Below are 26,843 nucleotides of genomic sequence, written 5' to 3'. Positions count from 1 at the left end.
GTGGTAAGTGTAGGTAACAACACATCTGCCTTGCTGATCCTCAACACGGGGGCCCCTCAGGGGTGCGTGCTCAGTCTCCTCCTGTACTCCCTGTTCACCCATGACTGCATGGCCAGGCACGACTCCAACACCATCATTAAGTTTGCTGACGACTCAACAGTGGTAGGCCTGATCACCGACAATGATTAGACAGCCTATAGGGAGGAGGTCAGAGACCTGGCTGTGTGGTGGCAGGATAACAACCTCTCCCTCAATGTGATCAAGACAAAGGAGATGATTGTGGACTACAGGAAAAAAAAGAGGACAGTGCACACCCCCATTCTCATCGAAGGGGCTGTAGTGGAACAGGTTGAGAGCTTAAAGTTCCTTGGTGTCAACATCACCAACGAATTATCATGGTCCAAACACACCAAGACAGTCGTGAAGAGGGCACGACAAAGCATATTCCCCCCCAGGAGACTGAAAACATTTGGCATGGGTCCTCAGATCCTCAAAAAGTTATACAGCTGCACCATCGAGAGCATCCTGACTGGTTGCATCACCGCCTGGTATGGCAACTGCTCAGCTTCTGACCGCAAGGCACTACAGAGGGTGGTGCGTACAGACTAGTCCATCACTGGGGCCAAGCTTCCTGCCATCCAGTATCTCTATACCAGGCAGTGTCAGAGGAAGGCACTAGAAATTGTCAAAGACTCCAGCCACCCTAGTCATAGACTGTTCTCTCTGCTACCGCACGGCAAGTGGTAACGGAGCGCCAAGTCTAGGTCCAAAAGGCTTCTCAACAGCTTCTACCCCCAAGCCATAAGACTCCTGAACAGCTAATAATGCCACCCGGACTATTAGCGCTGCCCCCCCCCCCCCACCCCATCCCCCTCTTTTACGCTGCTGCTACTCAGTTTATTATTTATGCATAGTCACTTTAATTCTACCCACTTGTACATATTACCTTAATTACCTTGACTAGCCGGTGCACCCGCACATTGACTCTGCACCGGTACCCCCTGTATGTAGCCTCCCTACTGTTATTTTATTTTACTGCTGCTCTATAGTTATTTGCTTTTATTTTTTTACTTAACACTTTTTTTTATATATATATATATATATTTTTTTTAATGTATTGTTGGTTAAGGGCTTGTAAGTAAGCATTTCACTGTAATGTCTACACCTGTTGTATTCGGCGCATGTGGCAAATGCAATATTATTTGATTTGATTTAGAAAGGCTGAGTATGTCCTTTACCAATTCACTTATACAGTATAAACAAGCTTAAAGGGGCAATCTGTAGTTTCTACCTCAATTTCTGGACTTATAAATGAATGATATACGCCCATTGTTTCTTGAAAAATATAACTTATAAATGCCTCATGCCCTTAGTTCAACTGTTACACCCCATTTGAACCCAAAATATAAACTTGTTTGTCTCCAATGTTTGTGAACATTCTAAATGAAGAAAAAAAACGATATAGCCTCAAAACATAGTTAAAACTATAATTTTGATATCATGGATGCTCAGTCCTTGCATCCATAGCTCTGTCTATTAATCTGAGAGTGGTTAAAATGATCCAGGCCCATCCCTCAGCTGTTTACCAAAACAGAAGCGGGCAGCTTCTTTGGATTCGCTCTTTAAAGTGCTTTGTCACGTTCACCTACATCCAAAACAAGTTCAAAGGCTGAGTTTGGCTTTCATCATCAGATCAATTTAGAGAGGGAATAAGAGAAAAAACAGAGAAAAGGAATATCACTTTAAAGGATGGTTTTCCCTCTGTAAAATAATGATGGGTATATTATATGAATAATCAAAACAACATAACTTTAAGGACTACTTTTATTTTATTTGATCCCGTAGTCTTCATTTTCAGTAAATACAAGCATTTATTATCCATGTTTAGATGTACAGAACAGTTTACATTTTCATTTGGTGATCCTAACTGACCTAAGACAGGGAATTTTTACTAGGATTAAATGTCAGGAATTGTGAAAAACTGAGTTTAAATGTATTTGGCTAAGGTGTATGTAAACTAACGACTTCAACTGTATGCTAATTTGGAAATATATCGATACATGTAATGATTTGGAAAAGTAACTGATTTGTTTAATCAGTGTGTGTGATTGACAGGAGAGATGATGAGAGGGGCTGAGTTTTGACCATCATTATTATCAGAGGGGGCTAATAATGGAAAGAGCTTCTCTGTAAAGGTGCATCCAGTGAAAGAGTAGATATGAGACCTGGCCTCCACATCATAAAAGGAGACCTGACCCTCCTCATAGTCCACAAACACCCCCACCTTCTGGGGCTTCTCTCTCAGGGAGAGGAGGATAGCGTGGGAGGTAGAGGCTTGGTACACATTCATGTCCCTTAGGTACAAAGTCCAGAGTCCATGCTCAGGGCTCAATGTGATATTACCCTTCCTGTCTATGGACTCTCTGGCCACCCCTAAAGTCCACCTAGTCTTCCCCTTAACCGTCACTTCATAGTAAAATCTCCCTGAGGAGAAGCCATTCTTTCCTAGGACAATGCCAAAACAGTCAAACCTTTTTGTATTGTCAGGAAAATTCTGTGGTGTGTCTCCATATCTTACTTGTTTCCCATCTTCAGACAGGATGAGCCAGCGATGTGCTGTATCAGGATCCAGAGTCACATCCACTGCATACTGCTGAATCCTCTTCAGTTTGACATCAGGCAGCTTCTCCATCTCTTTATTCAGTGTCTCCTCCAGCTGAGACACAGCTCTCCTCACAGTCCCCACAAACAGATCACTGTGAACACTGATCTCAGACCAGTCCTTGGTGGGTGGAGGGTTGCACACTAGGGAGAGGAAGCTCTGGAGAAGTTGGAGATGGTCCTCACTGTTTGAGAGCTGCTTCAGCTCAGTCCTTCTCCTCTTTAGCTCAGTGATTTCCTGCTCCAGCTCTTTAATGAGCCCTTCAGCCTGCCTCTCTACTGCTTTCTGCTTCTCCTCAATTGCCTTAACAAGCTCACCCTGGCTTTTCTTAATGGAGCGCACCAGAGCAGTGAAGACCTGCACACACTCTGCTTTCTCTCTCTCTGCTTCTTTCTTTCTAAGATCTACTGAGAGTTTGGTCCTTTTAACCTTCTTCAGTCGCTCCTGGATAATCTGCTGCACTTCTGCCTCAGTTTTCCCCAGTTGAGCCTTCCTCTCTCCACACTCTTCCTCTATAGGGACAGTGTCATGAGTCTTGTGGTCTGCCTCAATGCAGAACTGACACACACATGTCTGGTCAGTCCTACAGAACATCTCCAGGAGTCTGTCATGCTTCTTACACATCCTGTCTTCTAGGTTCACCACAGGGTCGATCAGTTTGTGTCTCTTTAAGGGTGGGGCTATCTGATGAGGCTCCAGGTGAGTCTCACAGTAAGAGGTCTGACACACCAGGCAGGACTTTAGGGCCTTGCGCTTCGTCCCAGTACAGACATCACAGGGCACTATTTTAGGTTTAGGAGGGGACCCATCTCTACCTCTGTCTCTCATCTTTTAAAATTCTCTACAACCTCTCTGAACGTTGTATTGACATGAAGCTTAGGTTGTCTGGAGAATTTCTGCTGACACAGTGGACATTGACACAGGTCCTTGCTATTCCAGTACTTTGTGATACAGGCCATGCAGAAGTTGTGTCCACATGAAGTGGTGACTGGCTCAGTGAACACATCCAGACAGATAGAGCACAGGAACTGCTCTTCAGACTGGAGACTGCTGGAGGAAGCCATATCTAGACAGAGAAGGTGGAACTATAAATTATTTCCTGGAATGAGTCAGCTCCCGATAGTTTCAGTTCCATTGTCAACACGGCATTTAGAGACACTAACCAATCTTGATTAAAGTTGTTTAACCATACAACATACAGTATAAATTAGTCAATGTACAAAATAAAGTTAAACATACAGTAGGTACTGTAGTTGATAAAGAAAACAGGAGAATGCAAGAATTCACACAGTATAATTTATCTTCACCTGCCCTTGTTAATCTCTACTCACCTGTATCTGTGTGTGAAAGAGTGTGGGTGCTTTCTCCGATTTTTTGGTACTATATACTGTAGTATTCTTTTTAAAACAGAGACTGCGTAGCTGTCGTAACAGATTTTTCAGAAGAGTTTGAGACAGTTTACTTGTGTCCGCAACACACAGTACGTCTAAACACTTCAGTTTCACTTAAAGTGATGTTGACATGCTCCTCCCCACCCAGTGTTGCTCTGTGCTCTGGAACATAATTAACCCTTCACATGGCTGATCTCTATTCATTCTTTGTTTCATAGTAACGTGAGTCAGCATTTCCAAAAAGCAACTTGTCATTGCTACGCAACCAATCAAAACACGTTGTAAAGAACAACTTTGCATCCTTGAATGGAACATTCCATGTTACAACTTATTTACAAAGGACATCATACGCACAAATCTCCTCAAATGGAGCTTCCAAGTAGTCATTAGTCTCTACATTAACAGCACTCACAGACAGCTAACTAACAGTTTGTTATGTGTACGTATATGTAGCTTTCACCATCAAATCTACTCATGGCCAGTTTCTAGGAATTTGACTGCAGGAAAGGGCTACATAAGCAGCAGGAAATGTCCAAGATTGTTCTTTTAAACGTACACACCTTCACTTATATCAACTCCCAGTTTATCAAGTCAAGCCAGACAATGGGTGGAGAACTAAAGCTGAATGTATTTTCTGTTTGTGGGAAAATGCCTGTGTTTGCTGTATGCTGAAAGCCTGCATCTGCTGCTTGTGGTGCCTGAAGAAGTGTTTAACATACCTGAATGGTTTTACAGGTTACCACTTTAATCCATTTCTATATGGTAAATTGTGTTTATGCACATATTACACCAAACTCGCCTTGTTAGCGTTTACGATACTTGCCCCTATTGTCTCAACACCCAACACACACATTCACTCTCTCTCTTCTTCCTCTCTCTCTCTCTTTAGGAGTTTGTGGAGAACAGTAAGAAAATGGCGGGAAGGGATCTGCTCGTCATTTATGGCACACTTTACATGAAAGCTTTATGTTTTCTTTAAAGCGCAATGCCTTTTTGAAACATATTTTGTATATAACAAAAGTACATCAGTCAAAAATACTGTTAGTGTAGTTTGGTTCTATTTTACAGGTTGTAGAGTTTTTGTTTTGTTTTGCCTCTTGTGGGTGAAAGTATTGTGAGAGATTATTCAAATATGTTCCATGCCATCACTGTAATTTGTTAACCACTATTACCGTACACTACAAGTTTTTGCATATCAATGTCTTTTTGCATTGTGGGATTGATGGTGGTGGTTGCTACTTGTGATGCATTGTTCCTTGACAAATACAACTGACTAGCATAACAGATGATTAACAGGCACTTTTCTGTCTGAAAAAACTCCATCTCAGTCTAGAGCTTGTTTAAAGTCTTCTTGCATGGATATTTTTGGAAAGTTTGTGATTATTTTGTATTCTAAATTTGTGCAAGGTGTTCTCCCTCGTCTGTTAACAGGATCATGTTACTACGGTGGCTCAAACATCAAATAGCCATTTACTCTGATAAGAACGTTTTATATTACTTTCTGTAAGACAAGTACTGAAGTTGTCTTATGTCAGAGGCAATGCATGATCATTACTGACAATATCTAAATTGTGGCAACGTTGAGTCATTACTGCTTATTGAGTTTATAATACTCAATCCACAGAAAAAGGGATTCCCTATGACTGCATCTTTATTAATGAATGAGTTTGTGTTATAACACAGAATTGTTATAAACATTTTATGCAGATTAATAAAAGAGAATGAAAACAGTCAATGTCCACTTGTCTTTGTGAGAGCTGTGGGGCAAGAGAGGATCAGTTCAATCTTGGACATGAGTTTGTGTCTGTATGTCATTAAGATATCCACTAAGAGAGACAAACAATAAAACAATATACCCAAATATAAAAACAATCATGTACATATACCCAACAATAAAACAATATATTGAACGAAATTAAATATTTGTGATGGTGATGTGGTGATTTGGAAATTGCCCTGTATCAGACCAGGGTTCAAAGTATATTTCTTCTTCTGTCAATATGTTAGCTGCACTTGATTGAGCTTCCCAGGTGCAATATAACCAATAGAATAGTCCCAGAAGTACAAACCCCACCAATCTGGCACAATAGAAATATGATTATTAAATGTCTATGTCTGGCACTCCAGTCAAACGCTCAAAGTATCGGAAAGAAAACAAATACTATTTGAATCCAGGTCTGTCCTGTATCAGTTTGACTATTTCCTAACTCCAGGAATAAATCCCAGCTGACCCTGACCTCCATCATGTCCTTTATGCTGCGACTGGCCCGCTTCTGTGACAAGTACTGAGGATACGAAGAGGCAGGACGCAGACGCAGGAATCAACAAGGTAAAGGTTTACTTAACAATAAGAAAGAGGATAACAAGGAGCGAGTAAACGACACGCCGCTAACAATTACACACAACAATGAGTGAACAGTCCAGGTTTAAATAGTGGAGGTGATGAGATGATGAGTTGCAAGTGCGCCGGAGGTGATTAGGGTGCGTTGGGTTTCCATTCCTGTGTTGCCGAGGTGGTGCGCTCAGACTGGTGGCTCAGTAGACCGGCAAATCAGGTCGCCGGAGGGAAGCAACGGGAGGAGACGTGACAGTGCGGTTCTCGCGGCAGGACTTCACCAGCCATGAAGACGACCCCGAGGACGAGGAGCGGCCGGTCAGGGCAGCGACGGTGGAAGTCCTGAATTAGGTTGGGGTCCAGAACGTCCCCAGCTGGAACCTAGCTCTTCTCCTCAGGGCCATACACCTCCCAGTCCACCAGGTAACGGAGCCGTCCCCCACGGAACCTGGAGTCCAGCAGGTCCCTCACAGCATATGCCGGACTTCCATCAATGTTCAGGGGCGGAGGGGGCTTATCCCGGGGGACGGCATCCGCCAGAGGACCAGCAACCACCGGCCTGAGGAGAGACACATGAAAAGTAGGTGAGACATGGTAGTGCGGGGGAAGGAGCAGCCGGTACGGCACCTCATTAATCCGCCGGAGGACTTTAAATGGCCCCACAAACTGGGGCTCAGTTTCTTGCAGGGCAGGTGGAGAGGGAGGTTTTGAGTGGACAGCCAGACACGATTACAAGGCTGGAATACGGGAGCCTCACTGCGGTGGCGGTCAGCTTGGTCCTTCTGCCGATGAATTGGCCCCCTGGAGACGGACATGGGCGGCGTCCCAGACCTGTCCGGCCCTGCGGAACCACTCGTCGACAGCGGAAGCATCGGTCTGGCTGTGTGTCCAAGGGACCAGGGCCGGCTGGTACACCAGGAAGCATTGGAAGAGAGTGAGCCCCATGGAGGAGTAAACGACGGAGTTCTGGGCATAATCTGCCCAGGGAAGAAACCTCTTCCACTCACCCTGCCGGTCCTGACAAAGGCAACAAAGAAACTTCCCCAGCTCCAGGTTCATGCGCTCCACCTGCCCATTTGACTGAGGCCTATACCCAGAAGTGAGGCTGGCCATGGCCCCGATAGCGTTCCACTCTCGGGAGGTGAATTGGGGGCCACGGTCCGAGACGATGTCCTCCGGAAGTCCATAGTGCCGGAAGACCTGTTGGAACAGGACCTCAGCGACCTGGAGAGCAGAAGGAAGACCAGTTAGTGGCAAAAAAACGGCATAATTCTGAGAATCGATCTACGACCACCATGACTGTGATGAAGCCGTCAGAACGTGGGAGGTCGGTGACAAAGTCTATGGACAGGTGTGATCAAGGTCGCTGAGGCACTGGTAGAGGAACTAGTTTGCCTGCCGGGGCGTTCCGAGGTGTCTTCATTTGGGGACATATGGAACAGGAGTTGACATAGCGAGAGACATCACTAAACAAGGTGGGCCACCAGTATTTTTGTGATATAGAATTCAGGGTGCGCGTAATACCGGAGTGCCCTGCCGTAAAGGTGGTGTGCGCCCAGATCACCAGGCGGTCACGGACACTGGTGGGTACATACACGCGCCCCAGAGGGGCGTTGGCAGGCGCTGGGTCCTCCTGAGCCGCCAGGCGGATGTCTTCTTCCACATCCCAAACGACAGGTGCAATGATGAGAGATGGGGGTAGGATAGGACCCCTCAGATCCTTCCTTTCTCTGGTATGGTGCATCCTGGAGAGTGTGTCGGCTTTCACATTCTGGGAGCCTGGGCGGTAGGACAGAATTAAGAAATTGGGCCCACCTGGCTTGACGAGAGTTCAACCGTTTCGCTGCCCGTAAGTGCTCCAAATTCTGATGGTCAATAAGAATCCGGAATGGATGGACTGCCTTACTTCCAGTGTCTCCATTCCTCCAGAGCATGGACCTCTGCCAACAGCTCCCTGTCTCCAACTCCATAGTTCCTCTCTGCGGGGGTAAGCTTTTAAGAGAAAAAGGCACAGGGATACATTTTCTCTGGCTTACCTTGCCGCTGGGAGAGAACCGCACCCACGCCCTCCTCAGATGCGTCCACCTCCAGGATGAAAGGTCAAGATGGATCTGGGTGTTTTAGGATGGGCGCAGTGGTGAACCTCTCCTTCAGCCTCTTGAAGGCAGCGTCAGCATCAGGGTTCCAGGCCAGCTTCTCAGGCCCACCCTTAAGGAGAGAGGTGAGCGAGGCGGCTATGGAGCTGAAGGAACTGATGAAACGGCGGTAGAAATTGGCGAAGTCCAGGAAGCTCTGTAGGCCCTTGGTGGTGGGGACTGGCCATGGCCTGATGGCGTCCGTATTCTCTCTTTCCATGAACACCCCCTGAGGACTGATCCTGTATCCCAGGAAGGAGATGGCCTGTTGGTGGAATTCACATTTCTCCCCCTTCACCAACAGGCTGTGTTCCTGGAGGCGGAGTAGGACAGCTCTGATGTCCCTGACGTGCTCCTCGAACGTAGCCGAGTAGATCAGGATATTGTCGATGTACACAACCACCTGTCGACTCAGCATGTCTCGGAACACGTCACTGACAAAGGACTGGAACACAGAAGGCGCGTTGGCGAGGCCGTAGGGCATGACGTAGTATTCATTGTGGCCTGAGGTAGTGCTGAATGCAGTCTTCCACTCGTCTCCTTCACGAATTCGGATCAGGTTGTTTGCACTCCTCAGGTCCAACTTGGTAAAGTACCGGGCCCCTCGTAGCTGCTCGATGGCCAACGGAACCAGAGGGAGGGGGTACCGGTACTTGGTGGTGACTGCATTCAGCCCCCTGTAGTCAATGCACGGCCTCAATCCTCCGTCGTTTTTGGCCATGAAGAAGAAGCTGGCGGAGGCAGGATAGGTAGAGCTTCTGATGAACCCCTGTTTCAGGGTCTCCGCCACATTCTTCTCCATGGCCTCAGTCTCCGCCCTGGAAAGGGAGTAAATGCGACTCTTCGGGGGTGTTGTCCCTCCATCAGGTCAATGGTGCAGTCCCAGGGCCTGTGAGGAGGGGAAACACATAGCCTTTGATGAAGAGAAGACTTCGGAGAGATCTGCATACTCACGTGGAATGCTGGGCTGGAGGGCGGAATCCGGACTCTCCGCTGACGTGGAACAACAAACCACTGGCAGGCAGGTCTTCCCGCATGAGGTGGACCAGGCTGTGATCCTCTTGGTGATCCAATTAATGGTGGGGTTGTGTAGTCTGAGCCAGGGCAATCCCAAGACGATCCGGTGAAGAGTGAATTGACGATGTGGAATGACAGCTCCTCGTGGGGTGCTCTGGTAGTGTGGGAATGGTGATGGTGATGGGGAGAGTGATGTGCATAATGGTGCCTGATCCAAGTGGCTTATTGTCCAGCGAGGAGACGTGTAGTGGAGAAGGCAGTGGCACGGTGGGCAACCCCCATTCAGAGACCAGCTCCCTATCTATAAGGTTCCCCACTGAACCGAAATGTATCATTGAATTGGAAATGGAAGAGAAGGAATAACCAGTCACCGTTATGGGAACTAAAAACAATGGTTTTGTGATAGGAGATGACGTAACACTCACGGAGCGGCGACGGGAGTCATACCGCCTAGATTGGAAACCGCCAGGAGATCTGTGTTCCTTGGTGGTGTAGGGCATGCTGTCCACCTCCATTGGTGAGCTCTCAGAGGCAGGGCGGCTTCCATAGCTCAAATGGGGTGAGCGTCGAGGTCCGGGAGGTGTTGGGAACGCCGTCTGTCTCTCAACATGTCGTCAAGACGGATGGAAGTTGCGATGAGGGTATCAAGGTCCATCTCGTCGTCCCGACATGCGAGTTCCGTCTTGATGTTCTCCCGTAAGCCTCTCCTGAAGGCTGTGCGCAAAGCACGCTCATTCCAGCCGAAAGACGGCGCCACAGTGCAAAAGCTCAGAGCGTACTCGGACGTGGGCCCCTCTCCCTGTTGTAGCTGGAGGAGACCCTCACCCTCGTCCTTTCCCTGCCTTGGATAATCAAACACCGCCCTGAACCGAGCGAGGTAGGTGGAGTAGGGAAGTGCCGCGGCCTCACCTCCTTCCCAGACTGACATGGCCCAATCCAGCACCCTTCCTTTAAGTAGCGAAATCACTAGCGCTATCCTGGCTTGGTCAGATGGATATGCCCCAGGCTGACGCGCCAGATAAAGTGAAACATGTAGCAGGAAGCCGCTACATTTAGTAGTTTTACCGTCATAGCACATACAGTGGGGAGAACAAGTATTTGATACACTGCTGATTTTGCAGGTTTTCCTACTTACAAAGCATGTAGAGGTCTGTAATTTTTATCATAGGTACACTTTAACTGTGATAGGTGGAATCTAAAACAAAAATCCAGAAAATCACATTGTATGTTTTTAAGTAATTAATTTGCATTTTATTGCATGGCATAAGTATTTGATCAACTACCAACCAGTAAGAATTCCGGCTCTCACAGACCTGTTAGTTTTTCTTTAAGAAGCCCTCCTGTTCTCCACTCATTACCTGTATTAACTGCACCTGTTTGAACTCGTTACCTGTATAAAAGACACCTGTCCACACACTCAATCAAACAGACTCCAACCTCTCCACAATGGCCAAGACCAGAACACTGTGTAAGGACATCAGGGTTAAAATTGTAGACCTGCACAAGGCTGGGATGGGCTACAGGACAATAGGAAAGCAGCTTGGTGAGAAGGCAACAACTGTTAGCGCAATTATTAGAAAATGGAAGAAGTTCAAGATGACGGTCAATCACTCTCGGTCTTGGGCTCCATGCAAGATCTCACCTCGTGGGGCATCAATGATCATGAGGAAGGTGAGGGATCAGCCCAGAACTACACGGCAGGACCTGGTCAATGACCTGAAGAGAGCTGGGACCACAGTCTCAAAGAAAACCATTCGTAACACACTACGCCGTCATGGATTAAAATCCTGCAGCGCACGCAAGGTCCCCCTGCTCAAGCCAGTGCATGTCCAGGCCCGTCTGAAGTTTGCCAATGACCATCCGGATGATCCAGAGGAGGAATGGGAGAAGGTCATGTGGTCTGATTAGACAAAAATAGAGCTTTTTTGGTCTAAACTCCACTCGCCGTGTTTGGAGGAAGAAGAAGGACGAGTACAACCCCAACAACACCATCCCAACCGTGAAGCATGGAGGTGGAAAAATCATTCTTTGGGGATGCTTTTCTGCAAAGGGGACAGGACGACTGCACCGTATTGAGGGGAGGATGGAAGGGGCCATGTATCGCGAGATCTTGGCCAACAACCTCCTTCCCTCAGTAAGAGCATTGAAGATGGGTCGTGGCTGGGTCTTCCAGCATGACAACGAACCGAAACACACAGCCAGGGCAACTAAGGAGTGGCTCCGTAAGAAGCATCTCAAGGTCCTGGAGTGGCCTAGCCAGTCTCCAGACCTGAACCCAATAGAAAATCTTTGGAGGGAGCTGAAAGTCCGTATTGCCCAGTGACAGCCCCGAAACCTGAAGGATCTGGAGAAGGTCGGTATGGAGGAGTGGGCCAAAATCCCTGCTGCAGTGTGTGCAAACCTGGTCAAGACCTACAGGAAACGTGTGATCTCTGTAATTGCAAACAAAGGTTTCTGTAATAAATATTAAGTTCTGCTTTTCTGATGTATCAAATACTTATGTCATGCAATAAAAAGCAAATTAATTACTTAAAAATCATACAATGTGATTTTCTGGATTTTTGTTTTAGATTCCGTCTCTCACAGTTGAAGTGTACCTATGATAAAAAGTACAGACCTCTACATTCTTTGTAAGTAGGAAAACCTGCAAAATCGGCAGTGTATCAAATACTTGTTCTCCCCACTGTAGTTGGTGATAGCACGGGAACAGGTGGACTGGGTGCACTCGCCGCTCCCTGAGGAGTAACCGGAGCGCTGGGCAGATTATGCAGAGTTTGGAGCACTTCCTGCATGGCAGTGTTCAACTGGGCAAGCTGCTACTGGTGATGGTCGAGGCTGGAAAACTCCAGGAGGATTACCTGCTGCATCCATTTTCGTGAGAGGTGTGTAATTCTGTGACGAGTACTGAGGATACGAAGAGGCAGGACGCAGACGCAGGAATCAACAAGGTAAAGGTTTACTTAACAATAAGAAAGATAATAACAAGGCGCGAGTAAACGACACAATGCTAACAATTACACACAACAATGACTGAACAGTCCAGGGCTATATAGTGGTGGTGATGAGATGATGAGGTGCAGGTGCTTAGGGTGCGTTGGGTTTCCATTCCTGTGTTGCCGAGGTGGTGCGCTCAGACCGGTGGCTCAGTAGACCGGTGAATCAGAATGCCGGAGGGGAGCAACGGGAGGAGACGTGACAGCTTCCACCTGGGCACTGTGGCCATCCTCACCTGCATCCACAACCAGATCAAAGGCTAAGGACGTGCCATATATTAGATTCACTTTGATAGAGTATATGAAAAATAGTATCATTTTCTGTCAAAGGTCAGCATTAGACCTAAATTATGTTAATAATTAAAGCAACATAACTTGTATTAGGTTTTCATTTAAGTTCATTTGAGTTTAATGAAGTGACTATTGGCTTAGTAACCGCGTGACGCAGCATGACATCGTGAACATGAATGTTCAAGAATCCAAAATTGCATTAGGCATTTCCTCCTTTCTAGAGTAGCTTTGATGACAGTTGGGTTTGTGATGCTAACGTTATCTAACAAATGTGAGGATGTTTGAGGTGGAAAAACCTAAGCCATTTATAATGAAGAAGTCTCATTCTTTCAACATTACGTTGGTGACGATGTCTGGTATGCATGTAAACAAGTCTGAGTTGTTACCACCCCGTCTTAGAGGCCAAGTGGGCATGACTGGGCATGATTGAAATCAAAACCCAACCCTTAAATAACCAAGGAAAGTCATACATTTAACAGAATCTCGCATATCTCTGTTTTGAAAGATACTGACATTATGAAAAATTATCCTATTTACATTTTGTAGTCAATTTTGAAATAATAATAATTGGTTTTGACTAAAATCAATGCCACATAACCAGCTTTCAACCAGAGAAGTCGTTTTATTTGGTTCAGCTTCCCTTTGAGGGATAGTTTTCTTTCTGTCAAAGAATGTCAGCATTATGGGTAGGAGAAAAGCTATGATCTCTTATTGATATAATTTATTAAATCCACTTCAATCAGTGTGGATGAAGGGGAGGAGACAGGTTAAAGAAGGATTTTTAAGCCATGAGACCGTTGAGACATGGATTGTGTATGTGTGCCATTCAGAGAGTGAATGGGCAAGACACACGATTTATATATATATATATATTTTTAAAGGAGACCTGACCCTCCTCATAGTCCTCAAACACCCCCACTTTCTGGGGCTTCTCTCTCAGGGAGAGGAGGATAGCGTGGGAGGTACAGGCTTGGTACACATTCACGTCCCTTAGGTACAAAGTCCAGAGTCCATGCTCAGGGCTCAATATGATGTTCCCCTTCCTGTCTATGGACTCTCTGACCACTCCTAAAGTCCACTTAGTCTTCCCCTTAACCATCACTTCATACTAAAATCTCCCTGAGGATAAGCCATCCTCTCCAAGGACAATGCCAAAACGATCAAACCTTTTTGTATTGTCAGGTAAATTCATATCTCAAATGTTTCCCATCTTCAGACAGGATGAGCCAGGGATGTGCTGTATCAGGGTCCAGAGTCACATCCACTGTATACTGCTGAATCCTCTTCAGTTTGACTCCAGGCAGCTTCTCCATCTCTTTATTCAGTGTCTCCTTCAGCTGAGAAAGAGCTCTCCTTACAGTCCCCACACACAGATCACTGTGAACACTGACTGACCAGTCCTTGGTGGGTGGAGGGGTGCACATCACGAATCAGAAGCTCTGGAGAAGTTGGAGGTGGTCCTCAGTGTGTGAGAGCTGCTTCAGCTCAGTCCTTCTCCTCTTTAGCTCAGTGATTTCCTGCTCCAGCTCTTGAATGAGCACTTCAGCCTGCCTCTCTACTGCTTTCTGCTTCTCCTCAATTACCTTAACAAGCTCACCCTGGCTTTTCTTAATGGAGCACACCAGAGCAGTGAAGACCTGCACACTCTCTGCTTTCTCTCGCTCTGTGTCTCTCTTGCTGAGATCTACTGAGAGTTTGATACTTTTAACCTTCATCAGTCGCTCCTTGACAATCTGCTGCACTTCTGCCTCAGTTTTCCCCAGCTGAGCCTTCCTCTCTCCACACTCTTCCTCTATAGAGACAGTGTCATGAGTCTTGTGGTCTGCCTCACTGCAGAACTGACACACACACGTCTGGTCAGTCCTACAGAACATCTCCAGGAGTCTGTCATGCTTCTTACACATGCTGTCTTCTAGGTTCACCACAGGGTCGATCAGTTTGTGTCTCTTTAAGGGTGAGGCTATCTGATGAGGCTCCAGGTGAGTCTCACAGTAAGAGGTCTGACACACCAGGCAGGACTTTAGGGCCTTGCGCTTCGTCCCAGTGCAGACATCACAGGGCACTATTTTAGGTTTAGGAGGGGACCCATTTCTACCTCTTTCTCTCATCTTTTTAAAATTCTCTACCACCATTCTGAACGATGTGTTGACATGAAGCTTAGGTCGTCTGGAGTATTTTTCCCGACACAGGTCCTTGCTATCCCAGTACTTTGTGACACAGGCAACGCTGAAGTTGTGTTCACATAAAGTGGTGACTCGTTAAGTGAAGACATCCAGATAGATATATCACAGGAACTGCTCTTCAGACTGGAGACTGTCGGAGGAAGCCATATCTAGACAGAGAAGGTGGAACTATAAATTATTTTGTTGAATGAGTCTGCTCTCGATAGTTTCAGTGCCATTTTCAACACGGCATTTAGAGACAGTAACCAATCTTGATTCAATTTGTTTAACTATACAACATACAGTTTAATTAGTCAATGTACAAAATAAAGTAAAAAATCGGTACTGTAGTCAAGAAAGAAAACAGGATAAAAAAATAATTCACACAGTAGAATGTATCTTCAGCTGCCCTTGTAAATCTCTATTCACCTGTATCTGTGTGTGAAAGTGTGGGTACTTTCTCTGTCACGCCCTGGCTCTGGGACTCTTATATGTTGAGCCAGAGTGTGTAGTTTCTATGTGTTTGTGTTCTGTGGTTAAGTTCTAGTGCTTGTGTTTCTATGTTGGCCGGGGTGGTTCTCAATCAGAGGCAACGTGAATCAGTGTTGCTTGTTGTCTCTGATTGGGAACCATACTTAGGCAGCCGTTTGGGCATTGTCATTTGTGGGATCTTGTTCCGTATGGTGTGTATTGTAACCAAGGACTTCACGTTTCGTATCGTTTGTTGTTTTGTTCTGGAATAAATAGTATGTTCACTTATCACGCTGCGCATTGGTCCACTTCCTCCGACGATCGTGATATTCTCAGGTTTTTCTCTAGTATATATATATATATTATATATACTGTAGTTTGGTAAAAAAACAACAACAACAACAACAGACGACTCTGTGTAGCTGTTTAATAGAGATTTCTGAAGAGTTTGAGAGAGTTTACTCCTGTGTGCAACATATAGCATGTCTAGCAATTTAAGTTTCACAGTGCTGCTCTGTGCTCTGGAGCAGAATTAAACCTTCACATGGCTGATCTCTCATTCTTGATACATTGTTTTACCATTTCAAAAACAAGGCACATTTTTTAAAAAGTGTTCTAATTTTGTTACTGATCAAGGTAGAAAAAGTGTGAATCAGAAATGTTAAACAAGGAATTATTGTAGATGTTTGGAAGGTTTTCCAAAAACATAAAAAACAACAGAATTCAAATTCCACATGGGGATGAACAAATAACTCAGTCTAGGTAGATTTGACATTGCCTGACGACTCACACGGAACTCTTTCGCTGCTCTATCGATAAGAAACAAACATTCGTGGGCGTGGCGTTTGGCCAGAGCAATGAGTCTGGGCAGCCAGGCAAGATTTGAAAATTAGCAGCCAAAAATATCCCAGATTATGCCTTTAAACATATTCACCACCAGTTTGTCTATTCAAACCAGACAATGGGTGGAGAACTAAAGCTGAATGTGTTTTCTGTTTGTAGGAAAATGCCTGTGATCGCTGTATGCTGAAAGCCTGCATCTGCTGCTTGTGGATACCTGAATCAAGTAAGTGTTCTATCAGAATCAGATTGATTGTCATCTGAGATGTTGATTATTCTTACTATTACACATGTTATATCATTGACCACAATCTATTTTACAATGGAGACTCATTCCAAGATGACAGCAATCACACATTGTTATTGATGATACTCCTGTCTCTTGTTCACCACAGAACGCGTACACGGCCACAGAGATCAATAGCACCAGTTTCTGTATGTCGGCACGCGACGCCTTCGTCATCCTGGTAGAGAATGCCTTCAGAGTGGCCACCATCAACACCGTGGGGGACTTTGTCCTCTTCCTGGGAAAGGTAGCGGCCACATAGCGATCATGTAACAATTAACTCATTAGGAATTTGGGGCACCACGGAAGGAGTTGTTTAACGAGTTACCATCTCCCGAATTAAACTCTTAGAATATATATATATATATATATATATATATATATATGCATGTTATGTACCAATAACAGTCACTCAGTAATCATTACCTCATCAGTCTCATTCTGAATGTCTTATAATCCTTGAACCTGCATGAACCCTAACCTTACTTATGTATCAGCAATACACAAATTGTCTTAAATATTTACTTACTATCTAACTAAATAATAACACAGAATACATACATACTTAATTCATGAGAAAAGTCCCTAGCGGATGAACAACAGCATGACTTGGTTATCAAAAAGGGAGGGGTCAATAGAAGGAGGGAGAGAGGGACAAAGACAGTCAAACTTATGGTACATACATTTGGAAACTACGCTCAGGGTAATCAGAATACTTAGCACCCTTACCACCGCCGTTTGGGTAAGAAATGCAATGTATTGACGTATAGAATGTCTTCTCCGTCGTCTCTCTGTTGAAACCAATCACTCCTATGGGGAAGGTGTCGATGGGTGTAAGGCTCTGGTTTGTCCACCAGAGGTCACAATGTCCTTTGTAGAGCTTCTCTGGTAGTGAAGTGGTTGTTAGACAGATACTTCAGATGTACCAACGGTTGTCTGAGATGGGATTGTCCTTGTCACCTGGTGTCTTTAGTCAAAGTTCTAGACTACTTTACATGCCAGCTGCAGACTGGTAATGCTACGGTCTAGTGAGTTTCTTCTTCTTGTGTAGAGATTGAGAGTTTCAGAGTTTCTCACCATTTCAAACGTGTGGACTAACGTCTCATGTTTCCTGGTCTTAGAGTTTCAACCATTTGTAACGTTCAGCTCGCGCTGTACGTCGGCTGGTCTGTTTGGTCTAACCATTTAAAGCTGTGTAGCCACAGCTCCACGCTTCCTGGTCTAATGTATATTTAGTTACCAAGGCTTTTATCCTCGGGTAAAAAGGGGGCGTTCCATCATGCCGACACAAAGTCTGTGCTCACTTGGGCGTGGTTACTGACTGGGTAAAAGTTCTAATGAGAAAACAATTATCTCATTAGAAGGCTAAAATCACATTCTATCTTAACCAAAATACTCTCATACTTAATCATATATTTAATTCAACATGTAGATGTAAACTTGACAAGTAGAATATGTACACTTTCAGAGTTACAGTTATTTATTGATACCATCCTTAATGACATCACAAAATAATAAACAATATGACATGATTATACTTTTAGATCACCACTGACCATTCCACACATTTGCATGTCTGAAATAATGTTCCAATGTCCAATCTTTTGAAGTTACAGTTTTAGACGGGCCACACTCTCTCTAGACAAAGGCATTCCTTTGGTGGATACCGAAAGGCAGAGAGAGAAAGTTTCTCTCCTGCATAAATGTATGACCCAGTGTTAAGGTGTCAAGAGGGGGTCTGGCTATCTTCAAACATTTGCCTAGCTGATGGGTCCTATGATCCACTGTCAGGAGAGTCATGACACCCTTTCCTCTTTTCTCCCTTTCTCACCCTCCTTTCTCTCCATCTTTTCCTGCGTGTCCAGGTACTGAACGTCTCATGCACTGCGTTCGCCGGCATTCTGGCGTCAACTACCAGCAGGACTACACGGTGTGGGTGTTGCCGCTGCTCATCGTCTGTCTGTTCTCTTGGCTGGTGGCCCACTGCTTCCTGTCTGTCTTTGAGATCGTGGTGGACATGCTCTTCGTCTGCTTCGCTGTGGACACCAAGCACAATGACCGCAGCCCCAGCCCAAAGTTCTACATGGACTAGGCCCTAATGGTGAGGGGAAGGGAGGTGAGGCTGGGTGGGAGACTATGGCTGCGTCTCAATTCTCCACCAAAAAGGAATGGATTGGTGTAATCATTGGCTAGAAGGAGTTTCAACCATTGTTAACTTCATGTTGTGTTCACTTTAGAAGAAGGGTGGAGAATCGGGATGTAGCCTTATATATGTCTCTGTTCCATTATCCACACTATCATTCCAATTACATCAGGACAAACATTCTTAGTGTTATGCTACTGTGGATAATGGAACATAGCCTGTTTTTCTACAGAGTACCACTTTAATCAATTCCTTTATGGTGAATAGCGTTTATGCACATACTGTATTACACTAAATTATACTTGCCCCCCATCATGTCAACACAGAACACACACGGTCACTCTCTCTCTCTCTTCTCTCTCCCTCTCTCCAGGAGTGTGTAGAGAACAGTAAGAAAATGTTGTAAAGGGATCGGCCCAAGACGGTCATGAGATGAAGTACATGGGGAGTTAACAAAACCATTCCAACAGAGAATACATCGTTTTTTAGGTGTTAAGGTTGAAAATGTGGGCACTGATAAGCATTTAAATTGGAAGTCAGTGGCTGTACAGTAACATGCTATAAATGACGTCAGAGCTCAGGCTCTGCACCTTGCAGCGCTATATGGGTTTTGACTGACAGCTGTTCTGAAGTTCAACACTGCACGCGACAAGAAGTTGCCCCCATCCCGCCCGTTTATTGGGCAACTTTTGTTTGCTTGAGTGAGGGAAATGCTGTAAATTAAGAGGACTCTATGTATTTTGAAAGATGAGACGTTGAGGATTATAAGAAATACCGCTTTTATGTCATACAAGTAAGCCAAACACCTGTGAGTCCAAATGTGTACTTCACATTTCCATATCAACAACTCATGTCATATACAATGCCAACGTTTTTGATCACTATGTGTGATGTCAAGTTACAAGAAGACATGGCGTCATACCCTGGGTTGTTCTGAACAGAATGAGCCTATTTTTGTCTATTGTGAAGAACATTTGCAGCAGAACAAGCACGTGAATGTACTCATTGCTCCTTTCTATGCAGACCAAAATTACAATCTGTTTCTCCAAATTGCCTTATGAAAGCCTAACACCTCAAGATCGTCTTTTATAACCTAGCTAGTCATGCTGGCAATAGAACAAGCTTTCTTTTTGGATTGCGTAAACAACAATAGTAATTGTGTGATGGCGGGGATGCAGGGTTGTGTTCCAAACCAAACAACTACTAGTGTGCTTGCTCTAGTTCCTCAATGACACAGCTAGGAGAGCTCAAAAACGCACCTTATAGTTTAAGACTCTTCTTTGAGTCCTAAATGTCCATTGACATTACTTTGGAGAGGTGTGTGGCCACTTGGAGACACCAGTTAGTCCTCTCATTCAAACCCTTGTCATTTTTTTGTATTATATGTTGCACCTACCCCACATTTTCCAGAAATAGTCTTATCATGTTACTGAATGTAACAAATGAGGCGAAAAATACAGTAAATGTAAAATGCACATAAAATCACCAGTGTAATGTTTGGATTCAGTCTTGTGTCAGGTGAACTGTTGTGTCCTCAATTTTGGTCTAATAATTTTCACATAATCTCCAAACTGTTCCTTTTCTATTGCTACAATGCTTATGCATATGCTTTTCATATTTCTTCTATAAGAAACATTTCAATGTAGCTTTATCCGTATTGGCCAATTCATCATGAAGTTAAAGGGAAAATCCACTCAACAACATTTGGTATTTTTTTCCATTCGTCCACTGTAGATACAGTTCCAACATGTTTTGCATCATCATGATGATGTGGCAGGTGACACTTTGCTTCTTGGAAGTCCAATATCTTGAAAACTTGACACCTGACATGTCAAACATTGTGGGACTGTATCAACAATGAACTAATGAAACAAATACCAAAAAATCGATGTGGAGTGGATTTTCCCTGTAACTCCATAATCTAGAACCATCCACCCAAAATGCTGATGAAGACGATAGTAAAGTTGAACACTTGTTTATTGTTGTAGACTCATGGAGGAGGGACTTCGGTTTGACCAAAACAAACCAGAAGACAGAAACCAAAAGCCATTCCAACCATTTTCTTTATTATATGTGTAATAGGTTTACCATGATATTTGTTAAATATATTGTCTTATGTTAAAGGAAAAGCATTATCATAACTGACAATCCCTATATTGTGGCAACATTGAGTCATTACTGCTTATTGAGTTTGTAATACTCTATACATAGAAAAATGATTATCTATGACAGTATCTCTATTTATGAATGCAAACAGAGTTTTAACCCGGAATATTTTTCATAAAATTTTTAGCAGAGTAATAAAACAACAAAAATAAGCAATGTCCACCTGTGTTTGTGAGAGCTGTTGTGTAAAAGAGGTTCAGATCAATGGGGACATGGGTTTGTGTCTGTATGTCATTAAGATATCCACTAAGAGGGAGAAACAATAAAATGATATATAGTGAATTCAATCTACACACAATACCCCATAATGACAAAGATAAAAACAAGTTTTTATACATATTTGCAAAGAAAATAATAAAAAAAATAATAATACTGGAAATATCACATGTACATAAGTACTGTCAAATAAATTGAACACACTCCCCCCTCATATAGTTACAGTGCCTTGCAAAAGTATTCATCCCCCTTGGAATTTTTCCTATTTTGTTGCATTACTACCTGTAATTTAAATTGATTTTTATTTGGATTTCATGTAATGGACATACCAAAATAGTCCAAATTGGTGAAGTGAAATGAAAAAATAACTTGTTTCAAAAAATGCGTAAAAATAAATTACAGAAAAGTGGTGCATGCATATATATTCACCCCCTTTGCTATGAAGCCCCTAAATAAGATCTGGTGCAATCAATTACCTTCAGAAGTCACATAATTATTTAAATAAAGTCCACCTGTGTGCGATCTAATTGTCACATGATCTGTCACATGATCTCAGTATATATACACCTGTTCTGAAAGGCCTCCGAGTCTGCAACACCACTTAGCAAGGGGCACCACCAAGCAAGCGGCACCATGAAGACCAAGGAGCTCTCCAAACAGGTCATAGACAAAGTTGTGGAGAAGTACAGATCAGGGTTGGGTTATAAAAAAATATCCGAAACTTTGAACATCCCACAGAGCACCATTAAATGCATTATAAAACAATTGAAAGATTATGGCACCACAGCAAACCTGCAGAGAGGGCCGCCCACCAAAACCCACGGACCAGGCAAGGAGGGCATTAATCAGAGAGGCAACAAAGAGACCAAAGATAACCCTGAAGGAGCTGCAAAGCTCCACAGCAGAGATTGGAGTATCTGTCCATAGGACCACTTTAAGCCGTACACTCCACAGAGCTGGGCTTGACGTAAGAGTGGGCCGAAAAAATAAGCAAACACATTTGGTGTTTGCCAAAAGGCATGTGGGAGACTCCCCAAACAGATGGAAGAAAGTACTCTGTTCAGATGAGACTAAAATGGAGCTTTTTTGCCATCAAGAAAAACACTATGTCTGGAGCAAACTCAACACCTCTCATCACCCCGAGAACACCATCCCCACAGTGAAGCATGGTGGTGGCAGCATCATGCTGTGGGGATGTTTTTCATCGGCAGGGATTGGTAAACTGGTCAGAATTGAAGGAATGATGGATGGCGCTAAATACAGGGAAATTATTGAGGGAAACCTGTTTCAGTCTTCCAGAGATTTGAGACTGGGATGGAGGTTCACCTTCCATCAGGACAATGATCCTAAGCCTATTGCTAAAGCAACATTTGAGTGGTTTAAGGGGAAACATTTAAATGTCTTGGAATGGCCTAGTCAAAGCCCAGACCTCGATCCAATTGAGAATCTGTGGTATGACTTAAAGATTGCTGTACACCAGCGGAACCCATCCAACTTGAAGGAGCTGGAGCAGTTTTGCCTTGAAGAATGGGCAAAAATCCCAGTGGCTAGATGTGCCAAGCTTATAGAGACATACCCAAAGAGACTTGCAGCTGTAATTTCTGCAAAAGGTGGCTCTACAAAGTATTGCCTTTGGGGGGGTGAATAGTTATAAACGCTAAAGTTTTCTGTTATTTTGTCTTATTTGTTGTTAGTTTCACAATAAAAAATATTTTGCATCTTCAAAGTGGTAGGCATGCTGTGTAAATGAAATGATACAAATCCCCCCAAAATCAATTTTCATTCCAGGTTGTAAGGCTACAAAATAGGAAAAATGCCAAGGGGGGTGAATACTTTCGCAAGACACTGTATATACAGGAAAATAAGCTTAGGCCTAACCCCAGAGAGATAGAGATATGCTGGTGGCATGCTACGACACCGACATGCATTTATTTATGTCAGATGGCTACTGCATCTGCTATACAGATATAGACCTACAGAAGAAAGGTCATTCGTTAATTTTCTATCTGAATATGTTGTATAAAGATAAGCATTATATTGTTAGATTATAGGAATAACTCTGGTAGGCCTAAAACGTCCTTCCTCACCTCAAATTCAACTGCCAGAGTCAGTGGGATCGCCGGGGCACACTGCGTTCATATCAAAGGCCTGCAGTAGCTAAAGCTTAATAATAGCCACACCTTCCCCAAACGTTTCTAAACTGTAATAGGATAATATAGAAAGTAAGTTAAGCCATTGTTTATAGGGAAAATACGTGCAGAATGGCAAATGTAAACCAGGGGATAAAACGCACCAACCTCCCCTGTGCCCCCCAAAAAAACACACAACCCTCCCCAAAGCAATAAAAAAGGTTTGACAACCCTCCCATATGTTGGACCACCCCTTCCCCAGTCATTTTCAATTTGTCCCTAACAGAGTAAAGAAGATTCCATTTTCATTTGATGATGAGATTTCAGAGGACATACATGTGGTCCTCTGTAGCTCAGGTGGTAGAGCACGGCGCTTGTAACGCCAAGGTAGTGGGTTCGATCCCCGGGACCACCCATACACAAAAACAAAAAAAAATGTATGCACGCATGACTGTAAGTCGCTTTGGATAAAAGCATCTGCTAAATGGCATATTATTATATTATTATTAGGGGTGTAACGATCCATCTACTACATCGATGTATCGATTTATATTCATATGATCCAACTACATCGATCTGTGCTCGGCGAGTTGGCCTTTTGGACAACATATATCGATCTAACATCGTTTTAAAATGTAATAAATCGATTGTATCGATACTAGGAAATAACCCATTGGATTTAAGCACGTCAGACTTTATATGCAGGGATGCACATAACTGGTACGTAGATACGCAAGCGCGACAAAAATCAGGAATGCGTAATGCCACTTGTGTTACTACGCGCCTTTGCGTACTTGACCGATCTTCTCATCTAACCTTACACATGACATGTTGCTTGTCAACTACTGTCAGGGATGTCCAAAAAGCAACAGACATCAAGCAGATTCTTTGGCGTTTCGCCACCTACAAAGAAACGCCAACTGGAGCCAGAGCCGAAGAAAATACTTTTTTCGGAAAAGTGGCTTGAAGCTAACGATGAGCGCACTGAAATGTGGTGCAAGATTTGCCGCTCAAATCCACATCTAGCAGACAAAACAGGTGCATTTTATAAAGGCTCAAAGAATTTCAACCATCCTTTATTTGACAAACATGAAAAGAGCAAGGAGCACACAAATGTGGCGCAAGCCATTGCTAAAAGCTAGCCGAATAATGTCCAGTCGCCGAGACAAGCTGAATGAAGAACAGCGGCAAGCTCTGTTTAATATTTTTCTCTTTCCATAAAGCTAAACACGCACGTCCCATGTCTTCCTATTCTGAGGATGTTCCTTTACTGAATGCTTTTTTGATGGATCTGAGGACATCACAAAAACTGAGCAGGAAATAGTTTACATTGTGTCTGTGTCCAGCAACGGAGAGTTTACTTCGGACTTTATTGGACTGATTGAATTGGGTGCTGACCGAACCGCACAGGCCATAACAGACGGACTTGTGAGACTTTTGGTAAGTTTCATAATACCAGATGGTCTGCATGGAGTCATGAAACACTGTTAAAAATATCAAGACTATTGCCAGCCATTAAAATGCAACTGGTTACCAGGTATTTATTTCAGTCACACTGGTTGAATTTTTGGCTAAAAGGTTACTGAATCGATTTCAAGTCACTGAATCGTTTCGGATCGTATCGTTCTAAATGAACCAATATCGTCCTTGAATCGTATCGACAACCACGAATCGTGATACAAATCGAATCGTTGTTAAAACGAATCGTTACACCCCTAATTATTATTATTATTATATTATTATACATGGAAATTCTAGTCATGTGTCATGTCAACTGACTAAATATAATAATTTCTAAATTGATATATTTAATGATTTGTGAATGTAATTAATTGATTATCTGTTCCCTCTCCATCGTTTAATCAGTGTGTGTGATTGACAGGAGAGATGATGAGAGGGGCTGAGTTTTGACCATCATCATTATCAGAGGGGCCTAAGAATGGATAGAGCTTCTCTGTAAAGGTGCATCCAGTGAAAGAGTAGATATGAGACCTGGCCTCCACATCATAAAAGGAGACCTGACCCTCCTCATAGTCCACAAACATCCCCACCTTCTGGGGCTTCTCTCTCAGGGAGAGGATAGAGTTCAAGGTTCCATTAAGGTACACATTCTCATCCCTTCGCGACACAGTCCAGAGTCCATCCTCAGGTCTCGGTGTGATAATCCCCTTCCTGTCAGTGGACTCTCTGGCCACTCCTAAATTCCATCTAGTCTTACCCTTAACTGTCACCTCATAGTAAAATCTTCCTGAGGAGAAGCCATTCTTTCCAAGGACAAACCGATGACAATCAAACCTTTTTGGATTGTCAGGAAGATTCTGTAGTGTGTTTCCACATCTTACTTGTTTCCCATCTTCAGACAGGATGAGACTGGGATGTGCTGTATCAGGGTCAAGAGTCACATCCACTGCATACTGCTGAATCCTCTTCAGTTTGACTCCAGGCAGCTTCTCCATCTCTTTATTCAGTGTCTCATCCAGCTGAGACACAGCTCTCCTCAGAGTCCCCACAAACAGATCACTGTGAACACTGATCTCAGACCAGCTCTTGGTGGGTGGAGGGTTGCACACTAGGGATAGGAAGCTCTGGAGAAGTTGGAGGTGGTCCTCACTGTGGGAGAGCTGCTTCAGCTCAGTGCTTCTCCTCTTTAGCTCAGTGATTTCCTGCTCCAGTTCTTTAATGAGCCCTTCAGCCTGCCTCTCTACTGCTTTCTGCTTCTCCTCAATTACCTTAACAAGCTCACCCTTGCTTTTCATAATGGAGCACATCAGAGCAGTGAAAACCTGCATACTCTCTGCTATCTCTCTCTCTGCGCCTCTCTTGCTGAGATCTACTGAGAGTTTGATACTTTTAACCTTCATCAGTCGCTCCTTGATAATCTGCTGCACTTCTGCCTCAGTTTTCCCCAGCTGAGCCTTCCTTTCTCCACACTCTTCCTGTATAGAGACAGTGTCATGAGTCTTGTGGTCTGCCTCAGTGCAGAACTGACACACACATGTCTGGTCAGTCCTACAGAACATCTCCAGGAGTCTGTCATGCTTCTTACACATCCTGTCTTCTAGGTTCACCACAGGGTCGATCAGTTTGTGTCTCTTTAAGGGTGAGGCTATCTGATGAGGCTCCAGGTGAGTCTCACAGAACGAGGTCTGACACACCAGGCAGGACTTTAGGGCCTTGCGCTTCGTCCCAGTGCAGACGTCACAGGGCACTATTTTAGGTTTAGGAGGGGACCCATTTCTACCTCTTTCTCTCATCTTTTTAAAATTCTCTACAACCTCTCTGAACGTTGTGTTGACACGAAGCTTAGGTCGTCTGGGAAATGTCTCCCGACACAGTGGACATTGACACAGGTCCTTGCTATTCCAGTACTTTGTGACACAGGCCATGCAGAAGTTGTGTCCACATGAAGTAGTGACTGGCTCAGTGAAAATGTCCAGACATATAGAGCACAGGAACCGCTCTTCAGACTGGAGACTGCTAGATGATGCCATATCTAGTGAGAGAAAGTGGAACTTTAAATGATTTCCTGGAATGAGTCAGCTCCCGATAGTTTCAGTTCCATTGTCAACACGGCATTTAGAGACACTAACAAATCTTGATTAAAGT

At 44.1% G+C, this 26,843-nt stretch overlaps 1 protein-coding gene and 2 pseudogenes across 1 annotated transcript; 1 reads left to right on the top strand and 2 right to left on the bottom strand.

Annotated features, from left to right (window-relative positions):
* Positions 1 to 2,013: 2,013 nt before the first annotated feature.
* On the bottom strand, positions 2,014 to 3,741 carry LOC123484118 (annotated as a pseudogene).
* Positions 3,742 to 4,718: 977 nt separating this feature from the next.
* LOC123484115 lies at positions 4,719 to 19,132 on the top strand (annotated as a pseudogene).
* A 5,909-nt stretch (positions 19,133 to 25,041) lies between these two features.
* On the bottom strand, positions 25,042 to 26,765 carry LOC123484119 (E3 ubiquitin-protein ligase TRIM21-like). Its single transcript, XM_045214138.1, has one exon. It carries the CDS (start codon positions 26,726 to 26,728, stop codon positions 25,100 to 25,102), a length of 1,629 nt encoding a protein of 542 aa, XP_045070073.1. The 5' UTR covers positions 26,729 to 26,765; the 3' UTR covers positions 25,042 to 25,099.
* Between the last annotated feature and the right edge of the window lie 78 nt (positions 26,766 to 26,843).

The sequence above is a fragment of the Coregonus clupeaformis genome, unplaced genomic scaffold (genome assembly GCF_020615455.1).
Source record: "Coregonus clupeaformis isolate EN_2021a unplaced genomic scaffold, ASM2061545v1 scaf0201, whole genome shotgun sequence".
Lineage (NCBI taxonomy): Eukaryota > Metazoa > Chordata > Actinopteri > Salmoniformes > Salmonidae > Coregonus > Coregonus clupeaformis.
The sequence above is the reverse complement of the archived record's forward strand: the minus strand, read 5'-3'. Positions and strand labels throughout refer to the sequence as shown.